This window comes from Delphinapterus leucas, chromosome 3, assembly GCF_059928025.1.
Source record: "Delphinapterus leucas isolate spDelLeu-1000000601 "Yukka" chromosome 3, BTC_Dleu_Yukka2, whole genome shotgun sequence".
Classification (NCBI taxonomy): Eukaryota; Metazoa; Chordata; class Mammalia; order Artiodactyla; family Monodontidae; genus Delphinapterus; species Delphinapterus leucas.
In genome coordinates, this window is record NC_143131.1 from 37,713,262 (window position 1) to 37,731,509 (window position 18,248).

General features: G+C 41.4%; 1 protein-coding gene across 8 annotated transcripts in view; it reads left to right on the top strand.

The window, feature by feature from the left end:
• Positions 1-1,928: 1,928 nt before the first annotated feature.
• The window catches only part of NNT (nicotinamide nucleotide transhydrogenase), a 93,819-nt gene continuing 77,499 nt past the window's right edge, over positions 1,929-18,248 (top strand). The window contains exons 1-4 of one of the 8 annotated variants that reach the window (XM_022597912.2): positions 1,929-2,025; positions 9,820-10,023; positions 15,055-15,284; positions 17,593-17,810. In XM_022597912.2, coding sequence (XP_022453620.2) covers positions 9,873-10,023; positions 15,055-15,284; positions 17,593-17,810 — 599 coding nt within the window. In that variant the 5' untranslated portion in view covers positions 1,929-2,025; positions 9,820-9,872. The other 7 variants (XM_022597894.3, XM_022597903.3, XM_089908837.1 and 4 more) reach the window with 7 other exon arrangements.

Here is an 18,248-nt window from a genome sequence, read left to right on the forward strand (position 1 = left end):
AAATTTTAGAGGGTTTAAGTTTTGATGTGTATCTTGATTTAAAAATATATTTTAAATTAAAATGTCCAATCACAGAACAATCTGTAATGAAAACTTGCATATATGTGAGAAGTACTGTTCTAAGTAGGGCTGAAGGCTGAGAAGGCCAAGGAGGAAGGAGCAGATATGAAAATGGACAAAGTCCTCACCACCTAATAGGGGATACAAAATCTTTGCAAAAATTTTATACAAGACAGCGTCTAAGATTCAGAAGCAACTAACTTAAACTTTTGGAAATATTCCTATTTTCTGTGGTAATTCCTATGACTATATTGTAATTATTATGTAGGAGCTTAAAGCCTAAAACAGAATCCTCCAAATGACAAATGTTTTCATCTGGAGCAATGCACTCAAATTATGTTGGACAAATGAGCAGAATGAATTTTTAAAATTACCATATACTGGGCTTTCCTGGTGGTACAGTGGTTAAGAATCTGCCTGCCAATACAGGGCACATGGGTTTGACCCCTGGTCCTGGGAGATCCTCCATGTCGCGGAGCAACTGAGCCCGCGAGCCACAACTACTGAAGCCCGCGTGCCTAGAGCCCGTGCTCCGCAACTAGAGAAGCCACTGCAATGAGAAGCCCACGCACCGCAACGAAGAGTAGCCCCCGCTCGCCGCAACTAGAGAAAACCTGTGCGCAGCAACAAAGACCCAATGCAGCCAAAAATAAATAAAATAATTTATGAAAAAAATAAAATTACCATATACTTACTATTTAACAGAAAAAGTGAAAAACGATATATCATCTTTGGATTTGCTCTCCAGTCATATAATCACAAATTAAATAAGCCATTGAGCATTTATTTAAGCCAGGGTTTCTCAGTCTTAGCACTGTTGAAGTTTGGGGCCAGACAATTTTTTGTTGTAAGGGGCTATCCTGTGTCATATAGGGTGTTTAGCAGCATCCCTGGCCTCTACCCATTAGATGCCTCCCCTTTCCAGCTGTGATGACCAAAATGTCTCCTGACACTGTGGGATAAAATTGTCCCCAGCTGGGAACCACTGTTTAAGCCTTGGGAGAGAAAAGAAGCAAACCCCTGCTCCACCCTCCAACACGTGTTTTAAACCTACCTTAGTTTTTCCCCCAGTTTGAGATATAGTTGACACACAGCAATGCATACGTTTAAGGCATACACCATAATGATGTGACTTACGTATATTGTGAAAGGAGCTTAGTTTTAATCCTTATCAACTACTCCTGCCTTACTGTACATGCAGTATCTTGCAATTGTTTCTAGGGTTGCACTTATCACAGTTCATTATTATTTTAAAACATGAAGCTGTGTCCTTTCCTGTCTGTGAATTCTTCCAGGACAGGAACAGTGTTTTTACCTCGTCTGGATACAGTGGAAGTCCTCAAGTTGTATGACCTTTTGTGCTGGTTAAAGACAAGAAAAGTTCTCAAAATAAGAGTTTCCCTGTAGTTTATTTCTTTTTAAGGATATGGAATATCTGTTTGCCTCATGCCTTTGAGATTCATAATTTTTAACTCATCTTAGATATTTCAATTAAAGTAAAAATGCAGTGACCATACTGACACTTCGTGATGATGATTCAGCTTTGGGTAAGTGAACCAATTTATACTCTCTACCTTATTATTCCCATTTTTAATCAGAAGACACCTGCAGACTAAGTAACACAAGTCATTAGGTTTCAGCGTCCTTTAGTTGTTTTGCCGAAATCAGCCTAGGCCTGGTCAGGACACTTAACGTCCACCAAGGGCGCTCTCCAGCCCCTGGATATTAATACGAACAGAAGCACACGACTTTCTGTGGGCGTGCCTAGGAAGACCAGTCAGCAGATGTGTGTTAATTTTGGGGCCCTGACTTCTTTTCAGAGGAATTTAACTCCACCCTCCGTCCGGAATGGAAAAACAACGCCCCCATTCCCGCCCTTCACCACCTCCTGGCCTCCTCCCACTTGCCTTTTGGTCTTCTGTTTTAGAAGTTCTGATTTTTCCTAGACAGCTAGAGGAAAGTCAGGTACCAAAAGTGGAGTTCTGTTATTTCATTTGTTATGGTGGGACACTGGAGAGGCGATCACACTTTGTAACTGGCTCTCCAGGAGAGGACCAATGTAGCCCTGGAAACTTCAGCGCCTGCGTTGGGCTCCAGGTTTGATTGACAAGGACGGGCCGAGGGAAAACGCGGTGGGGGGGGGGGCGGACAGGCCACAGGTCGAGCCCGGGACAAAGAGGTTTTTGGCTGCCACCAAGGAGAGGGAAGGGTTCCTTGGGGTAACTGGCCTTTGTGCGCTAAGGGGCATTTCGTGAGGTCGTTTTTTCATTCGGAGAGAGGGCTGGCGGGCGGGCGGGCTGGTGGAGGCGGCCGGGCGGGAAGAAGGGCCCAGCGAGGAGAGGGCGCTGGGCCGGGGTGGGGGCTGTGCCGTCGTCACGTGGCCTCAGCCACCACCGGCTTGGGGCTGTTCTTCCGGGTTGGAGGCGCCGCGCCGCGCGGCTGGAGCCCAGGTCTGCCAGCGCGGCGTCCCCTCGCAACCCGCGGCCGCCCGGCCTCCCTGCCAAGGTGAGCGTCAAGGCGCGGGCAGCCCGGGCGCGCTCCTGGGGCGCAGCTGGGGAAGGGGCGCGGGGCTGGTCCAGAAGATCCCGGCGCCCGCGGAGAAGGAGATCTGTCAAGGAGCCGAAGGGGGCGGGGTCGGCAGTGACCCCTGCACGTGGTGGACCCTCGGGAGCCTTGGGCCGGGAAGGAGAACCGTGCCTCGAGGGCCCCCTTTCTTGTCACGAGCGGGGGCGACGTGGAAGCAAGTGGGGGATGGTGGATTCGAAAACTGCGTCTTCGCTAAGGGCAGGGAACGAGGTGTCAGCTGTGCAGGTGCAGATTTTGGAGCTGTGTGGGGCGGCGGGAGTTGTACGGGGTTGTTTCAGGTTACAGGATGGAAGAAGGGAAGGAGGTCATAGAGGACTCTTGGTACGGGGTGCACCCAGAGAGGTGGCACCTGGACGCTCCGAAATTGTGCTTGAACCCGGAGGGAATTTGGGGTGGGTGACTGGCTGGAGACACAGTTGGTGTCGAAAGTTGTGAGTGTATGTCGGAGGCGGGCTGGTGGTGGTCGGGGCATGCCTCTATTGGGCCAAGAGTGGGGCCGGGGTTGGCAATGAGGGAGAGACAGCGGAGGGGGCAGAGCTGATTCGAACTCCGGAGGGGGAATGACTATTACGCCGCCTCGGCCAATCGGCTTCCGGGGAAGGTTATAAATAGCGGTCCCGGGCAGATGCCAGCAGGGTGGCAGTTTAGTTGCAGAGGGAGGAGTTGAACCCGTGGCTTTGGGCGAAGTCACGCTGCCTGCCAGTCTAAGCTTTTGTAGGGTATTGTGTCCTTGGTTGGTATGTCTCGTTTTAGAAGTGTAACTTGTTTATTAAAGTTGCAGGCGTCCTTTATTCGCCCTCTGGTGCAGGGAAGTCCTTAAGGAATCTGTAAGGAGTCTTGTAGGACAGTCTTTGTTAGGAACGGTGAGGCTTGTGTGCTTTAATTTAAAATATTTCTCTCTTCTCCAGGGCACCCTTTTACTTGCAAACTTTGGCTTTTTGTTTTTAATTGAATGGACAGTTTAGGATTGCTTTCTTATTAGCAAGTGTGCTCAGGCTGCTTAGCTTTGCTGATGGAATCACTTTTCCACAAAACTACATAGCATTTAATTTTTTTTTTTTTTTTTTGTGGTATGCGGGCCTCTCGCTGTTGTGGCCTCTCCTGTTGCGGAGCACAGGCCCCGGACGCGCAGGCTCAGCGGCCATGGCTCACGGGCCCAGCCGCTCCGCAGCATGTGGGATCTTCCCAGACCGGGGCACGAACCCGTGTCCCCTGCATCGGCAGGCGGACTCTCAACCACTGCGCCACCAGGGAAGCCCAGCATTTAATTTTTAAAGGAAATTTCCTGAAGCTCCTTGGAGAATGTGTTCATAGATCCCCAGGCTTCAGGTTACCTAGCCCTAGTTATTCATTCACTCAAACAATACTTGTTGATTTCCTCTATTTTGTGCAAGGCACTGGGCCAGAGGTAATAAACTGAACACTGATAGCAATGAAGATACTGTGTCCTTTTAATCCTCACAATAACCCTATATGATAGGTGCCATTATTATTTAACCCATTTTAAAGGTGGTGAAATCAGACACAAAGAAGTGACTTGCCAGGGTGACACAGCTAATGCGTTGCAGAGTGGGGCCTTCCAACCAGGAGTTCACCCTCTTAGCCTCAATGCTATCCTCTCTCAGGTGCTTGCCTCCAAGGATTTTAATCTATTAGGGGAGATATTTACCAAAATAACTTACATTAAACGGCTGTATGAATGCCATACTAAAAAAAACAGTTTTTTTTTCAATTTTGAGTTGTAAAGTTTTTCTCCATTGCTTGAAAGTCATAGAAGACATGGATAATAAAACAGCAAAGAGCTTTAAAGCGAAGATAGGGGAAAATGTGACAGTTAAGATGGAATACAGTTGGCTTTTGAATAAGGGCCCTCTATCTGCAGTTGCTCCCCATCCGAGGATTCAGACAACCACGGACTGTGTATATTGTAGTAATGTTAATATTTACTATTGAAAAATAGCCGCCTAGGAGTGGACCCATGCAGTTCAGACCCCCGTTGTTCAAGGGTCAACTGTACTATCTTTGATGTTAACAAGTCCTAGGCTGTGATAGCATGGTTCAAATATTCTCTGAATATCTTTCAGGGTCATTTTTATTTTATTTAGGCTTAGTGACATTTACAAGCAGTCAGGGCTAATTTTCCAGGCTCCAGGCCATGAAATAGGACTTCAGCTTTAAAGCATTGCAAAATCTCATCTAATCATAAAACCTCTAGAGCCTAATGGGGTCCTACAAAGGAGCCTTCCTGTGCTCCTTTTGTAGATGAGCAGACTGAGGTGCTGAGAGATTCAGGTCAAACAGCGAGTGAGTGGCAGGCTTAGACTATACCCGGCCTGTATTCTAGGCAGCTTTGTTCTTTTGCTGATGAGGTCTGGCTAAGCCTGACCAGGGAGAATGGTGGTTGTTGGGGACCTGGGATGATCCAAGAAGAGAAACTAGGGTAAGTGGGGAAGTTGGGATAGGACTAGGTCCTTGGTAATGGTAGTTCAAAATCACCCTCAAGACCAGAATTATATTTTTATTTTTAAATTAAATTTAATTTTTTTTATACAGCAGGTCCTTATTAGTCATCAATTTTATACACATCAGTGTATACATGTCAATCCCAATCTCCCAATTCATCACACCACCACCCCCACCCCCCTGCCGCTTACCCCGCTTGGTGTCCATACGTTTGTTCTCTACATCTGTGTCTCAATTTCTGCCCTGCAAACCAGTTCATCTGTACCATTTTTCTAGGTTCCACATATATGTGTTACTATACGATATTTGTTTTTCTCTTTCTGACTTACTTCACCGTATGACAGACTCTAGATCCATCCATGTCTCAACGAATGACCCAATTTCGTTCCTTTTTATGGCTGAGTAATATTCCATTGTATATATATACCACATCTTCTTTATCCATTCATCTGTTGATGGGCATTTAGGTTGCTTCTGTGACCTGGCTATTGTAAATAGTGCTGCAATGAACATTGGAGTGCATGTGTCTTTTTGAATTATGGTTTTCTCTGGGTATATGCACAGTAGCGGATTGCTGGGTCATATGGTAATTCTATTTTTAGTTTTTTAAGGGACCTACATACAGTTCTCCATAGTGGCTGTATCAATTTACATTCCCACCAACAGTGCAAGAGGGTTCCCTTTTCTCCACACCCTCTCCAGCATTTGTTGTTTGTAGATTTTCTGATGATGCCCATTCTAACTGGTGTGAGGTAATACCTCATTGTAGTTTTGATTTGCATTTCTCTAATTAGTGATGTTGAGCAGCTTTTCATGTGCTTCTTGGCCATTTGGAGAAATGTCTATTTAGGTCTTCTGCCCATTTTTGGATTGGATTGTTTGTTTTTTAATATTGAGCTGCATGAGTTGTTTATATATTTTGTAGATTAATCCTTTGTCCGTTGATTCGTTTGCAAATATTTTCTCCCATTCTGAGGGTTGTCTTTTCATCTTGTTTATGGTTTCCTTTGCTGTGCAAAAGCTTTTAAGTTTCATTAGGTCCCATTTGTTAATTTTTGTTTTTATTTCCATTACTCTAGGAGGTGGATCAAAAAAGATCATGCTGTGATTTATGTCAAAGAGTGTTCTTCCTATGTTTTCCTCTAAGAGTTTTATAGTGTCCAGTCTTACATTTAGGTCTCTAATCCATTTTGAGTTTATTTTTCTGTATGGTGTTAGGGAGTGTTCTAATTTCATTCTTTTACACGTAGCTGTCCAGTTTTCCCAGCACCACTTATTGAAGAGACTGTCTTTTCTCCATTTCCTCCTTTGTCATAGATTAGTTTACCATAGGTGTGTGTGTTTATCTCTGGGCTTTCTATCTTGTTCCATTGATATATGTTTCTGTTTTTGTGCTAGTACCGTATTGTCTTCATTACTGTAGCTTTGTAGTATAGTCTGAAGTCAGGGAGTCTGATTCCTCCAGCTCTGTTTTTTTCCCTCAAGACTGCTTTGGCTATTCCGGGTCTTTTGTGCCTCCATACAAATTTTAAGTTTTTTGTTCTAGTTCTGTAAAAAATGCCATTGGTAATTGGATAGGGATTGCATTGAATCTGTAGATTGCTTTGGGTAGTATAGTCATTTTCATAATATTGATTCTTTCAATCCAAGAACATGGTATATCTCTCCATCTGTTGGTATCATCTTTAATTTCTTTCATCAGTGTCTTATAGTTCTCTGCATACAAGTCTTTTGTCTCCTTAGGTAGATTTATTCCTAGGTATTTTATTCTTTTTGTTACAATGGTGAATGGGATTGTTTCCTTAATTTCTCTTTATGATCTTTCATTGTTAGTGTATAGGAATGCCAGAGATTTCTGTGCATTAATTTTGTATCCTGCAACTTTACCAAATTCATTGATTAGCTCTAGTAGTTTTCTGTTAACATCTTTAGGATTCCCTATGTATAGTATCATGTCATCTGCAAACAGTGACAGTTTTACTTCTTCTTTTCCAATTTGGATTCCTTTTATTTCTTTTTCTTCTCTGATTGCCGTGGCAGGGACTTCCAAAACTATGTTGAATAATAGTGGCGAGAGTGGACATCCTTGTCTCGTTTCTGATCTTAGAGGAAATGCTTTCAGTTTTTCACCATTGAGAATGGTGTTTGCTGTGGGTTTGTCGTATATGGCCTTTATTATGTTGAGGTAGGTTCCCTCTATGCCCACTTTCTGGAGAGTTTTTATCATAAATGCATGCTGAATTTTGTCAAAGGCTTTTTCTCTATCTATTGAGATGATCATATGGTTTTTACTCTTCAATTTGTTAATATGGTGTATCACATTGATTGATTTGCATATATTGAAGAAGCCTTGCATCCCTGGCTCTTTTGTGGGGTAATGGCGGACGCTGGGAGGGCTCATGCCAAGGAGTACTTCCCAGAACTTCTGTTGCCGGTGTCCTTGTTACCACGGTGAGCCACAGCCACCACCCCGCCTCTGCAGGAGACCCTCCAATACTAGCAGGTAGGTCTGGTTCAGTCTCCCATGGGGTCACTGCTCCTTCCCCTGGGTCCCTATGCACACACTACTTTGTGTGTGCCCTCCAAGAGTGGAGTCTTTGTTACCCGCTGTTCCGTCGAAGTCCTGCAGTCAAATCCCGCTGGCCTTCAAAGTCTGATTCTCTAGGAATTCCTCCTCCCATTGCCGGACCCTCAGATTGGGCAGCCTGACGTGGGGCTCAGAACCTTCACTCCAGTGGGTGGACTTCTGAGGTGTTAAGTGTTCTCCAGTCTGTGAGTCACCCACCTAGCAGTTATGGGATTTGATTTTACTGTGATTGCACCCCTCCTACCGTCTCATTGTGGCTTCTCCTTTGTCTTTGGATGTGGGGTATCTTTTTTGGTGAGGTCCTATGTCTTCCTGTTGATGATTGTCCAGGAGCTAGTTGTGATTCTGGTGTTCTCGCAAGAGGGAGTGAGAGCACGTCCTTCTACTCCACCATCTTGGTTCCAAATTCCAAGAATTATATTTTATATATATTTGTATCTCCCTCAGTTCTTGGCATAGATTCAGTGAATGTTTCCAATGGGTGGCTCAATTCTGAACTTATTTGCTCTCCATTCCCAGCCATGAATAACAGTAGAAGTGACCTGTGAATGAATGAGGAAGGTATTTATTGACTCAGGAATGCTTTAGGACTGCGATGAAATGACATATATGGAAATGCTGTGAAAATATAAAACCTTCTATTTGAATGCAAAGAATTATTCACATTTTTGATTGCATGCCTGAACACATCTTGCATGCTCCCTCTTCCTTAGCTTTTTTCATAGTATTCTCTCCTTCTCAAATGCCTTTGCCTTCCTTTTCTTAGCCTTGTAGGAGGACATGATCTCCTTTGATGCCTGGAACTTTGGATTTGTGTTACTCTGCTTGCCGTGTTATTACTTGTTGACTTTTCTTATCTCCAAGTCTGTGACCTATTCCAGTTTAATTCTACAGATGCTCCTGACGGCCGTGCCTCTGAGACTCAGCCCTCAGTACATGTTTGTTGAATTAAAGGACATCTTAAGAATAAGCCCTACCTGGATCGCGCACTTCTGTTCCCATTGTTGCTTTCTGGTGTTTGTAGGAAGTTGCTTCCGGGAGTTGTGGCAGTAGTTATGACATAAAAAATGAGTTAGACCCTTCTTCCTCTGGAGGCTGGAAGTATGTTTATGGAGTCTGCTGGGTTTGGGTGCTGGACCCCAGGAGGGACCGCATGATGGGGCAGAGCCTAAAGGCATAGTTAGTGGAGTTAGCTGAGGTTGATTGATGGAGTTCCAGGTCCTCTACTTCTTCCCATTTTTGAAGGAAAGAGAGCATTGGGAGTCAGGGGGATGGTGGGAGTGCCTTCTATGTACCCCTGGGGATCTGCCACGGAGGGTGGTGGAGGTAGCCACTGAAGCCTCAGAAACAGCAAAGGTCGATGACACTTCACCTAGCTCAGTTAGAGCTGGCAAAAACTGGCCGCTTGTGGGAACCACTGAGAGAATTCCTAGTTATGCCCACATCTGCAAGCACAAACCTATGTGATAAGGTTAACCATGGAATTTTTCTTTCTTTTTTAAAATTGGAGTCATATTCCATGCATGTTTAATTTTCTTGCGATGTACACCTAACAAACGTGAATCTATCATTCACTCAGTCAGTCTGGGTTTGGGGGGTATCTCACAGGATGAATATCCTGATGCACTGAAAAGTATGTGGGTGTTTTCTGTATAGCGTGGTGGCTAAACAAGTACTACTGTATTGTACAGTATTTTAGACAATCTAAGGGAAATTACTGGTAATTTTGACTTTATGCAGTTTTTGCTGGACAAGCTGACTTAGACAGTAACTTTCATGTAAGACGTGACTGGACTTTATAGCATTTTTTAAAAACTTTCCAGCTACATGAAGGATCAATTAGACTTATGTGACCTAGGCTTGGAATTCAATAGTGAGTTTATAACTACAATTTAAGTGGGAAAACGGATTCCAAGTTTTAAATACCTGAGTTAGAGACAAACTTTTGAAGCATCTTCTATAAGTAAAGGACTTGGCAAATAAATTCATTGTAGATGCCCACATTTAACTGTTATTTTCCAACCTCTTTGAATTAGCTTCTTTTTTGTTTTTAATGTTTTTGATGTACAAAAGGCAAAGTGTGTCTTTCTCAGCACAGAAATGTTTCGTTTTCTTTCCTTTAGTGATTTACCTTCAAGGAAATTGGGGATTCAGAAAGTTGGGAGCTCCTGTGAACATGGCGAACCTACTGAAAACAGTGGCGACTGGCTGTTCCTGCCCTTTCCTTAGCAATTTGGGGTCCTGTAAGGTTCTGCCTAGGAAGAAGGATTTTTTACGAACATTTCATACTCATCAGGCGCTGTGGTGTAAAGCCCCTGTAAAACCAGGTAAAGTCTCACTTCATGTCATAGGAGCCAATAGATCTCCTGATGATAGATAAAATAAGGCATGCAGTTTTACAGCCCTGTGTTTGACAGTGATCATTTTGAGTAAAAAACGAAATGAGTGCTTTCTTATATTTTCCATGCATGGAAGTTCCTGACTGTCAGTGCTAACAGAAAAGAAAATATAATAGAAAAAAAAATGTCAAATCAGTTGAGTTGTACCCAGGAAACTATTGCTCATAGTATCCATCTCCTAGCAGCTCTTCCTCTTTCCTGGTCGGTGTTGGGGAATTGTACGTATATGGCTCAGCTATGCTCAGGAATTAGGAACTAGTTGTATTAATTGATCTGCATTAATGTTTCTTGACTTAGTAAATGGCAACTTCATCTCAGTTGCTCAGGTCAGAAACCTTGGAGACATTCCAGATCCGCGTAGTAGGTATAGGTCAGCTCTACCTTTTATCCAGAATCTCTCCTCTTTTCACCATCACCACTGTTATCATCCTGGTCCAAGCCACTGTCATCTGTCACCTGGATTGTTGCATTAGTCTTCTAAGTGGTCTCTGCTTTCTACTTCTGTCCCCGACAACAGTCTGTTCTGTACATGACAATGAGAATAATCTTTTTAAAACGAAAGATCATGTCACTCTTCTATTCAAAATTTGCAACTAGCTTCCTAGGTCACACAGAGGAAGAGCTGAAGTCTTCTAGTGGCCTCCAAGGCCTTCCTTGCTAGGACCCCCACTTGCTTGTGTTCTGGGGTGCAAGCCAGAAGGAGAAGAGTGTCAAAGGGGAACCTTCTAAGCTGAGTCAGATCGCTTTAGGCATCTTGCCCAGAGACCCTCCTAGCACTCTGTCTACACCTCATTGGCCAGAACTCAGACAGGTGGCAATATGTAGCTCTAAGGGAGACTTGGCCATTTTGTTTTTTTATTCTACATGGCAACATACTCAAATAAAAATAGCATTCTGTTATTTTTAGGGGAGGAACAGCGTGGTTATTTGAGAGAAACCAGAAGTCTTTGCCAACTAGAATAATTCCCTTTTTGTTTGTAGGACTATTTGTACATTAAGGACGCCTAAACTGCTAGGTCTTTTGAGTTCTTTTTTTTTTTTGCGGTACGCAGGCCTCTCACCCCTGTGGCCTCTCCTGTTGCGGAGCACAGGCTCTGGACATGCAGGCTCAGTGGCCATGGCTCACGGGCCCAGCCGCTCCACGGCATGTGGGATCTTCCCAGACCGGGGCACGAACCCGTGTCCCCTGCATTGGTAGGCGGACTCTCAACCACTGCGCCACCAGGGAAGCCCCAAGGTTTTTTTGAGTTCTTATGTCTGCCTTTTGTAGACTTCACAGCTCTTTTCTTGTTCTCTCATGACAAGTCACTATTGGCAGGGTACCTGCCTCTGAGAACCCTCAGCCTTATCTTCAGATTTTTTTAAAGTGTTCTGAAAAGCCAGATTATCCAGTGTGATAAAATTGTGTATAAAGTAAAAGCCAATAACTACATTAAGCACATGGGAATTGTCCTTGTGAGTGAAAGCTCGGACTTCAAGATCTCTATATCAACTATGCATGAGACTTTTTTTGTTTGTTTAACTTCTGGTTCTTGACTGTTTCCTAGATAATTATTTTTTACCTCTATTTATTCCTTAATATAACCACACTTTCATTACCACATTGAAAAGCATGAAAGGTAATTTCAGTCAGTATTCATATTTTCTCAATTTTTTCTTTTCTTTTCTTTTTTTTTAACAGTTGCTTTGTTCAAATGGTGATCCAAACAGGGTCCCTGTGTTGTATTTGCTTGCTTGTCTCTTAGGTCTCTTTTGGTCTGTATGTTCCTCTCCTCTGTTTTCTTTTTAATTTATTTGTTGAAGAATTTAGTTGTTCTGTAGAATTTCTCACATTCTATCTAGGTTTAGCTTATTGAATTCCCTTGGTATTATTTAACCAGTTTCTCTGTCCCTTGTATTTTCTGTAACATTTAGCTAGAGCTAGAGGCTTGATCAGACCCAGGTTTGCTTTTTTTGGCAAGTGTACTTCATAGGTGATGCTGTGTACTATCTGTTGCAGCACATCAAGAAGATTCATCAGTGAGTTTAGATGCTGTCAGTGTGATCCATCTATTGTGAAGTTCTCATCAGTTTTTCACTCAAACGCTGTAGCAGTCATTTGATGATCATTGAGTAAATCCGTGATTTTATCAGGGGCTTTAAAACGGTGATATTCCATCATTTTATCTTCATTTATTAGTTAGAATTTTTCTATTAAAAAATCTTTCCCTGTATTACGTCATCCCTTGGTATCCATGGGGAATTGGTTCCAGGACTTCCCGTGGGTACCAAAATCTGCGGATGCTCAAGTCCCTTATATAAAATGGTGTAGTATTTGCACATAACCTACACACATCCTCCTGTACACTTTAAATCATCTTAGGTTACTCATAATGCCTAATACAATCAAGTTTTGCTTTTCAGAACTTTCTGGAATCTTTTTTCTTTTTAATATTTTTGATCTGTGGTTGGTTGAATCCGTGGATACAGAGGGCCAACTGTATTTAGTCACTCTGAGATTGTACTGGAAGGGTGGGTAGATGTTTGATTATTTTCCATTATTTACTAGTTTTGCTAATCAGCTGGTTTTCTTATGTATACATTTTCTACTTCTGCTGTAATAGATGATCACAAACTTACTGACTTCATATAACACAAATTTATTATTTTACACTTATGGAGGCCAAACTCTGAGATGGTTCTCACTTCCAGAGGCTCTAGGGGAGAATCTGTGCCCTTGCCTTTTCCAGCCTCTGGGGACTGCCTGCACTCCTTGGCTCATGGCCTCTGCCTCTGCCTTCCAGTCCAGCAGGATAGCATCTTCAAATTATTCTTTGACTCTGACTCTTCTGCTCCCTTCTTCCACATTTAAGGACCCATGTGATTACATTGGGCCCACCCAAATAATCCAGGATATTCTCCCTGTTTCAAGGTCATCTGATTAACAAGCTTAATTCCATCTGCTACCTTAATTCTCCTTTGCCATGTATTGGATTCTGAGGATTAGGACATGGATATATTTGGGAGACCATGATTCTGCCTATCACACCTTACTTTCTCCAGAGTTGACCAATGAAGCTTTTAGAAAATACTTTTTTATTTATTTATTTTTTTGCGGTATGCGGGCCTCTCACTGCTGTGGCCTCTCCCATTGTGGAGCACAGGCTCCGGACGCGCAGGCTCAGCGGCCATGGCTCACGGGTCCAGCCACTCCGCAGCATGTGGGATCCTCCCGGACTGGGGCACGAACCCGTGTCCCCTGCATTGGCAGGCGGACTCTCAACCGCTGTGCCACCAGGGAAGCCCAGAAAATATTTACTTTTTGAGTTTTGAAATATTTATTATTATCCTGAACTCATGGATTTTAACATCTTTAGATGTGTTTTACTGCATTGCAATTAATTATCTTTTTGATGCTCAAATTGGCTCATATTTGGCCAGCGGAAGCCCTTTGAGGTTGGATCCTAAATCCTTTTGATACAACTTCATTTGTCTTTGGTAGGACCTAGATAATTTGAGGTTGTCAGATAAGTGAACTCCAGATTAGTTTATGTGATTTAATTTTGCACATTAATTCAAGATATTTGCCAGCTTTCAGTTATTTTCCTCCCTCTTCTTTTAAGTAGAGAGCAAGATTCAGCATATGTTTGCCTTTGGCCTACTGTCAATTATTACTGCTTAAACAGTGTGGGATCTAAGACTGTATGTCCAAATGCAGCTATTTTAGGTTGATTTAGTCTCTCTAAGGTCTCAATAAATTACTCTGTAGAGATAATTTGATTTATCTTTTTATTATATATATTCAGAGTTTAGATTGCTAGAGTGGGTTTTCTGAACTTTAGTAAAACTTATATAGAAGCAGACGCTCTTCATTAAAAAAAAATATCTGTTTTGTCCATATATTGAGTAAAACAACAGAAGAAACTAGTCTACTTTAGCTAAGTCTGGTCTGAACCATATATAAATAATTTAACTCTGTGTTATACAGGTTCTTTTGTGTTGCAGGCAACACAATCACATCATGTTGTATTTTGTGATGAGGGTTTATTTTTATTTTATGGATTCTTGGGAAGTATGGGAGCCCAGGAGACCCTTCATCTACTTCTTGGAAAAGTGGGATGTTATTCTGGATTTCATAGCCATGACTCCTCTGCATGTCCACTACTGATGTTTCTACTGTTGTGGCTGCTGACCTCCCTTTGATTATCTCATGGCTGTGTTTATGAATAGCTGCTGCACCATTCTACTCTCTTTGTCCTTTTCGGTGGGTCTTGCATCCAAACTCCCTTTGAGAGAACCTGATTGGGTTGGATAGTCATTGGCCAACATGGAGTGTCCTCAGGCAGAGTTCCTGTGTAAGTCATCTCATGGGCTGCTGGTTTTCCTTAGGTCTGGCCTGTAGACTGTTATCTCTGACCCAGCTGCCCACCCCTGGTCTAATCAGTTGTGGTCAAGAATGGAAGGTCTTAAGATACAACACTTGGAAATCTATGACCAATCTATGAAATCTTGGCCAAGTTGTCAAGAAAAGGACTTTGGGTGTGGCAGGCCATCAAAGTGTCTAGTGTAGGATTGTTTTTCAAAATAGTTAATTACTTCTGTCTTCCTTAAAGGTAAAGACCAGGAGACCATAAACCTGAGAGGGTTAGTTAGATGAGTGGGGTTAGCCTGTTGAGTGGCCTTTCAACGTATTTTTCCCTAAGAATAAACTAAGCTAGTTATAGGCCTTGAAGAGAGCCATTTGATTAAATAAAATATTTAGGATTTTCAGGAGAGTGGATATAAAAATTTCCAGTCATCTTATCAAAAAAAGTCTAAAAATTATGAGTATGAATCAGGAACATCATTTTGAACAGCAACCTGTATGTGCAGTATATTTTGAACAGACTGCCCATTTCTGTTTTCTGAACGGTATTATTAAAACACTGACTTTTGGTGGTGTTATTTACCAAATTTTTTTTTTTTTTGTCTTTGTTGTAGGAATTCCATATAAGCAACTGACTATTGGGGTCCCCAGAGAGATTTTCCAAAATGAGAAGCGAGTGGCATTGTCTCCTGCTGGCGTTCAGGCCTTGGTCAAGCAGGGTTTTAATATTGTTGTGGAGTCGGGTGCTGGCGAAGCTTCCAAGTTCTCAGATGATCACTACAGAGCAGCAGGTGCCCAGATCCAAGGGGCGAAGGAAGTGCTGGCTTCTGATTTGGTGGTCAAAGTAATTATTCCTTTCCCCCTTCCATTTGTGGCTTGCTGACTTTTCTAAATCTTCTTGTAGAAAGATTAAATTACCTCTTCTATGCTTATAGTTTTCCATACTTTCAAATGATGCTTTTTTTCTCAAAGAAATGGTTGCATGTTGTGAATATTCTTCATGTTCCAGTAGAACTTTTATCAGGCAATGTGACCTATATTTAACCATGAGAAAAGAAGACGTGATCTTCCTTTTTACATTTGCTATGTGGAAATGCCCTTCTTATTGCCTAGGGAAAATTTGCAGTGCATGGTTCCTATATGTCCACAATACCCTCAGGTGAGTGTTTAACTGCTTCTAGAATGGAAAGGAGGCATGGAACTCCTCCTGGGACCGAATGTAGAATGATCTTCTGATACCTTGAAGGAATAGTGATTTAACTGACGTAGGTACTATTTCTAGAGAGGGAGGACTATTCTGGAAAAAGCAATGTTACAAATAAAAAAGCAATTTTACAAATAAAATCTTAAGTAAAAAATCATGTAGAGAAAAGAGAGACTGTATCTGAATGTTAACTGAAATCCTAAGCCTTCTGTAACCAAGGCAAGTAAGGAAGTATGGATTAAATAAGCATGATTATCTGGTTAAAATAAACTGCTTACTTTTTCAGGATAGACCCGCTTTTTTCCTACATTAATTTCTAAGGGGAACTCAATCGCGTCGTTTTTTTTACATACAGTCCACTGAATAACTTGATAGGGTCTTAAATCATGTTTTTTGCAGAGACACAAAACTTTTCTTCTATAGAAAATTAATAACAATATGATATGGAGATAAATAGTAATTCAGTTTAAGTTTTTAAGTGTTTAGGTATACTGATACTTGGTAATGTAACTTGGTATAATAAAAGAGCTTAGAGAAAATAGAAAAATGAGTATAATCCATTGTAATGTATGTTATAGGGACCAAAACCTTTTGAGATGTCACACAAAAAAGGATTAGTAGGGTGCACATAAGTTTTAGAAATGCTCTGTGGTGTTTCTTTTAGGGATTCACAATGTGTATGAGCATGTTAAATGCACTGAGAAATCCTATAATATAAAAAGTTAAGTAACCTTATACTTGTACTAATAAACTACTTGATCTTAGGGTCTCTTTTTTGAGTCAAGTCTATTAATATCCTGAGGAACTAGAGACCCAAAAAGCACCTTCAGGGAAACGTTCTAGTGGCTTAACTCGCTCAGATGTCAACAGTCTCAGCTGAGCATTTGATAGGGGCCAGGAGAATTAATTCAAAGTTGTCCTCTAATTTTTATTAAATCTATATTATAGATTCTCACTGAGGAAAAATAGACCTTGTCAGAGAGTCTTAATTAAAGTCCAGAACCTAAAATCACATGCATCACCAGATCAACAACTGAAATGGGAATAACAGATAAAGGTGTCTCATAGGTAAATTGAGATGAAATGCTGTGAAATGACAGTATTGACCCAGTGTTTGTGTTTCTGTTTCCTTTTAAAACGTTAAGTCTCAGAGCTGTTTTTCTTTTTCTGTGCTTACTAGCCTAAAAGCACTATTGCTGCAAATTGGGAGCTAATGAAATCATATACTTTCAGATTGATTTTAAACAGGGATGTGAAACACATTTTAAAACACCTTTTTAAATGGAATTTTAAAAAAGTTGGCTTGAAAAAGTGGACGTTTGAAACTTTCAAGCATGTGCAGTGTGTGTTCATTGACTGATACTTAACAGAATATATTGTAGCTTTTTGCTTAAACCCAATTCAGTAAGGCTACTAGTTTGAGTTGTGTTCATCTATAAATATTCTTCTGGAATTTTAAGGTGACATAAATTGATACATATTACCATGGATATTTTAGTTTATGTTGTTCTTAACTTCTCACCACTCCAAATGTTTGTGCTTGCCAAAATTAACAAGAGTTGAATCTTTGAACACACAACAAAAACTTCCTGCCTGTTTATTCTAATATGTCTTAATTTTACCAGAGTAATAGATTTTGGGAGAACAGGTTTGTTGTAGAACCTACATATTTTTTTACTGCTCTACCTGTCATTATCAAACCTGTCCCAACACTATTTCCAGATATGTGTGCTCCTTACTCAGGACCAGGTCATAGGTTCAGTGAGATGATAGGTGGCATAGATCTTTGTGTGCTTTATTTTGTTTAGGAATTGAGTCAGAAATTTATTGCTGAGAGATTACTTCTGGAGTGTTATTTCAATCATGGCATATTATTTTAATTGTTTTGTTTACTTAAAAATATTATAGAGGCATTTACATTTTTAATTGGTGATGACTTTTTTCTTAGGTGCGAGCCCCTATGCTTAACCCAACGTTAGGTGTTCATGAAGCTGACCTTTTAAAAACATCGGGAACACTGATTAGTTTTATTTACCCAACCCAAAATCCAGACTTGCTAAATAAACTTTCCAAAAGGAAAACTACAGTTCTGGCGATGGACCAGGTTCCAAGAGTCACAATTGCTCAGGGATACGATGCGCTAAGCTCCATGGCCAACATTGCTGGGTAGGTTGATTCTTTTCCATTCCAGCTGAACAAAAGCACAATGGTACTATAGAAACACTCTCACTGTAGCTCTTCTCTCTCACAATGATTTTACTTGTAATGATTGTTGGAGATTGCAGCCTTCTGAGAGTGCACTTAAATTATTTTGAAGACTTGTATTGTTTCACAGTCATCAGTGGGAAATGGCTCTTCACTTTGCATGCTATTGTACACTACTTTTTAATCTTCATGGGGAGAAGGGAAGTAGTATTTCCTTCCACCAAAGGAAATGACTTTTTGTTTTTAATGAAATGCAATATCTTAATATCTGTTTTCATGAAAAACTGTATGGTAAGTAAACCTTAGTGTTAGTAATTTCTAATTATCCAAAAACCTTAATATAGTAAACTCATATTTTACTGAAGTCGATAGCAAGGGTAGTGATAACAATTTAGGACA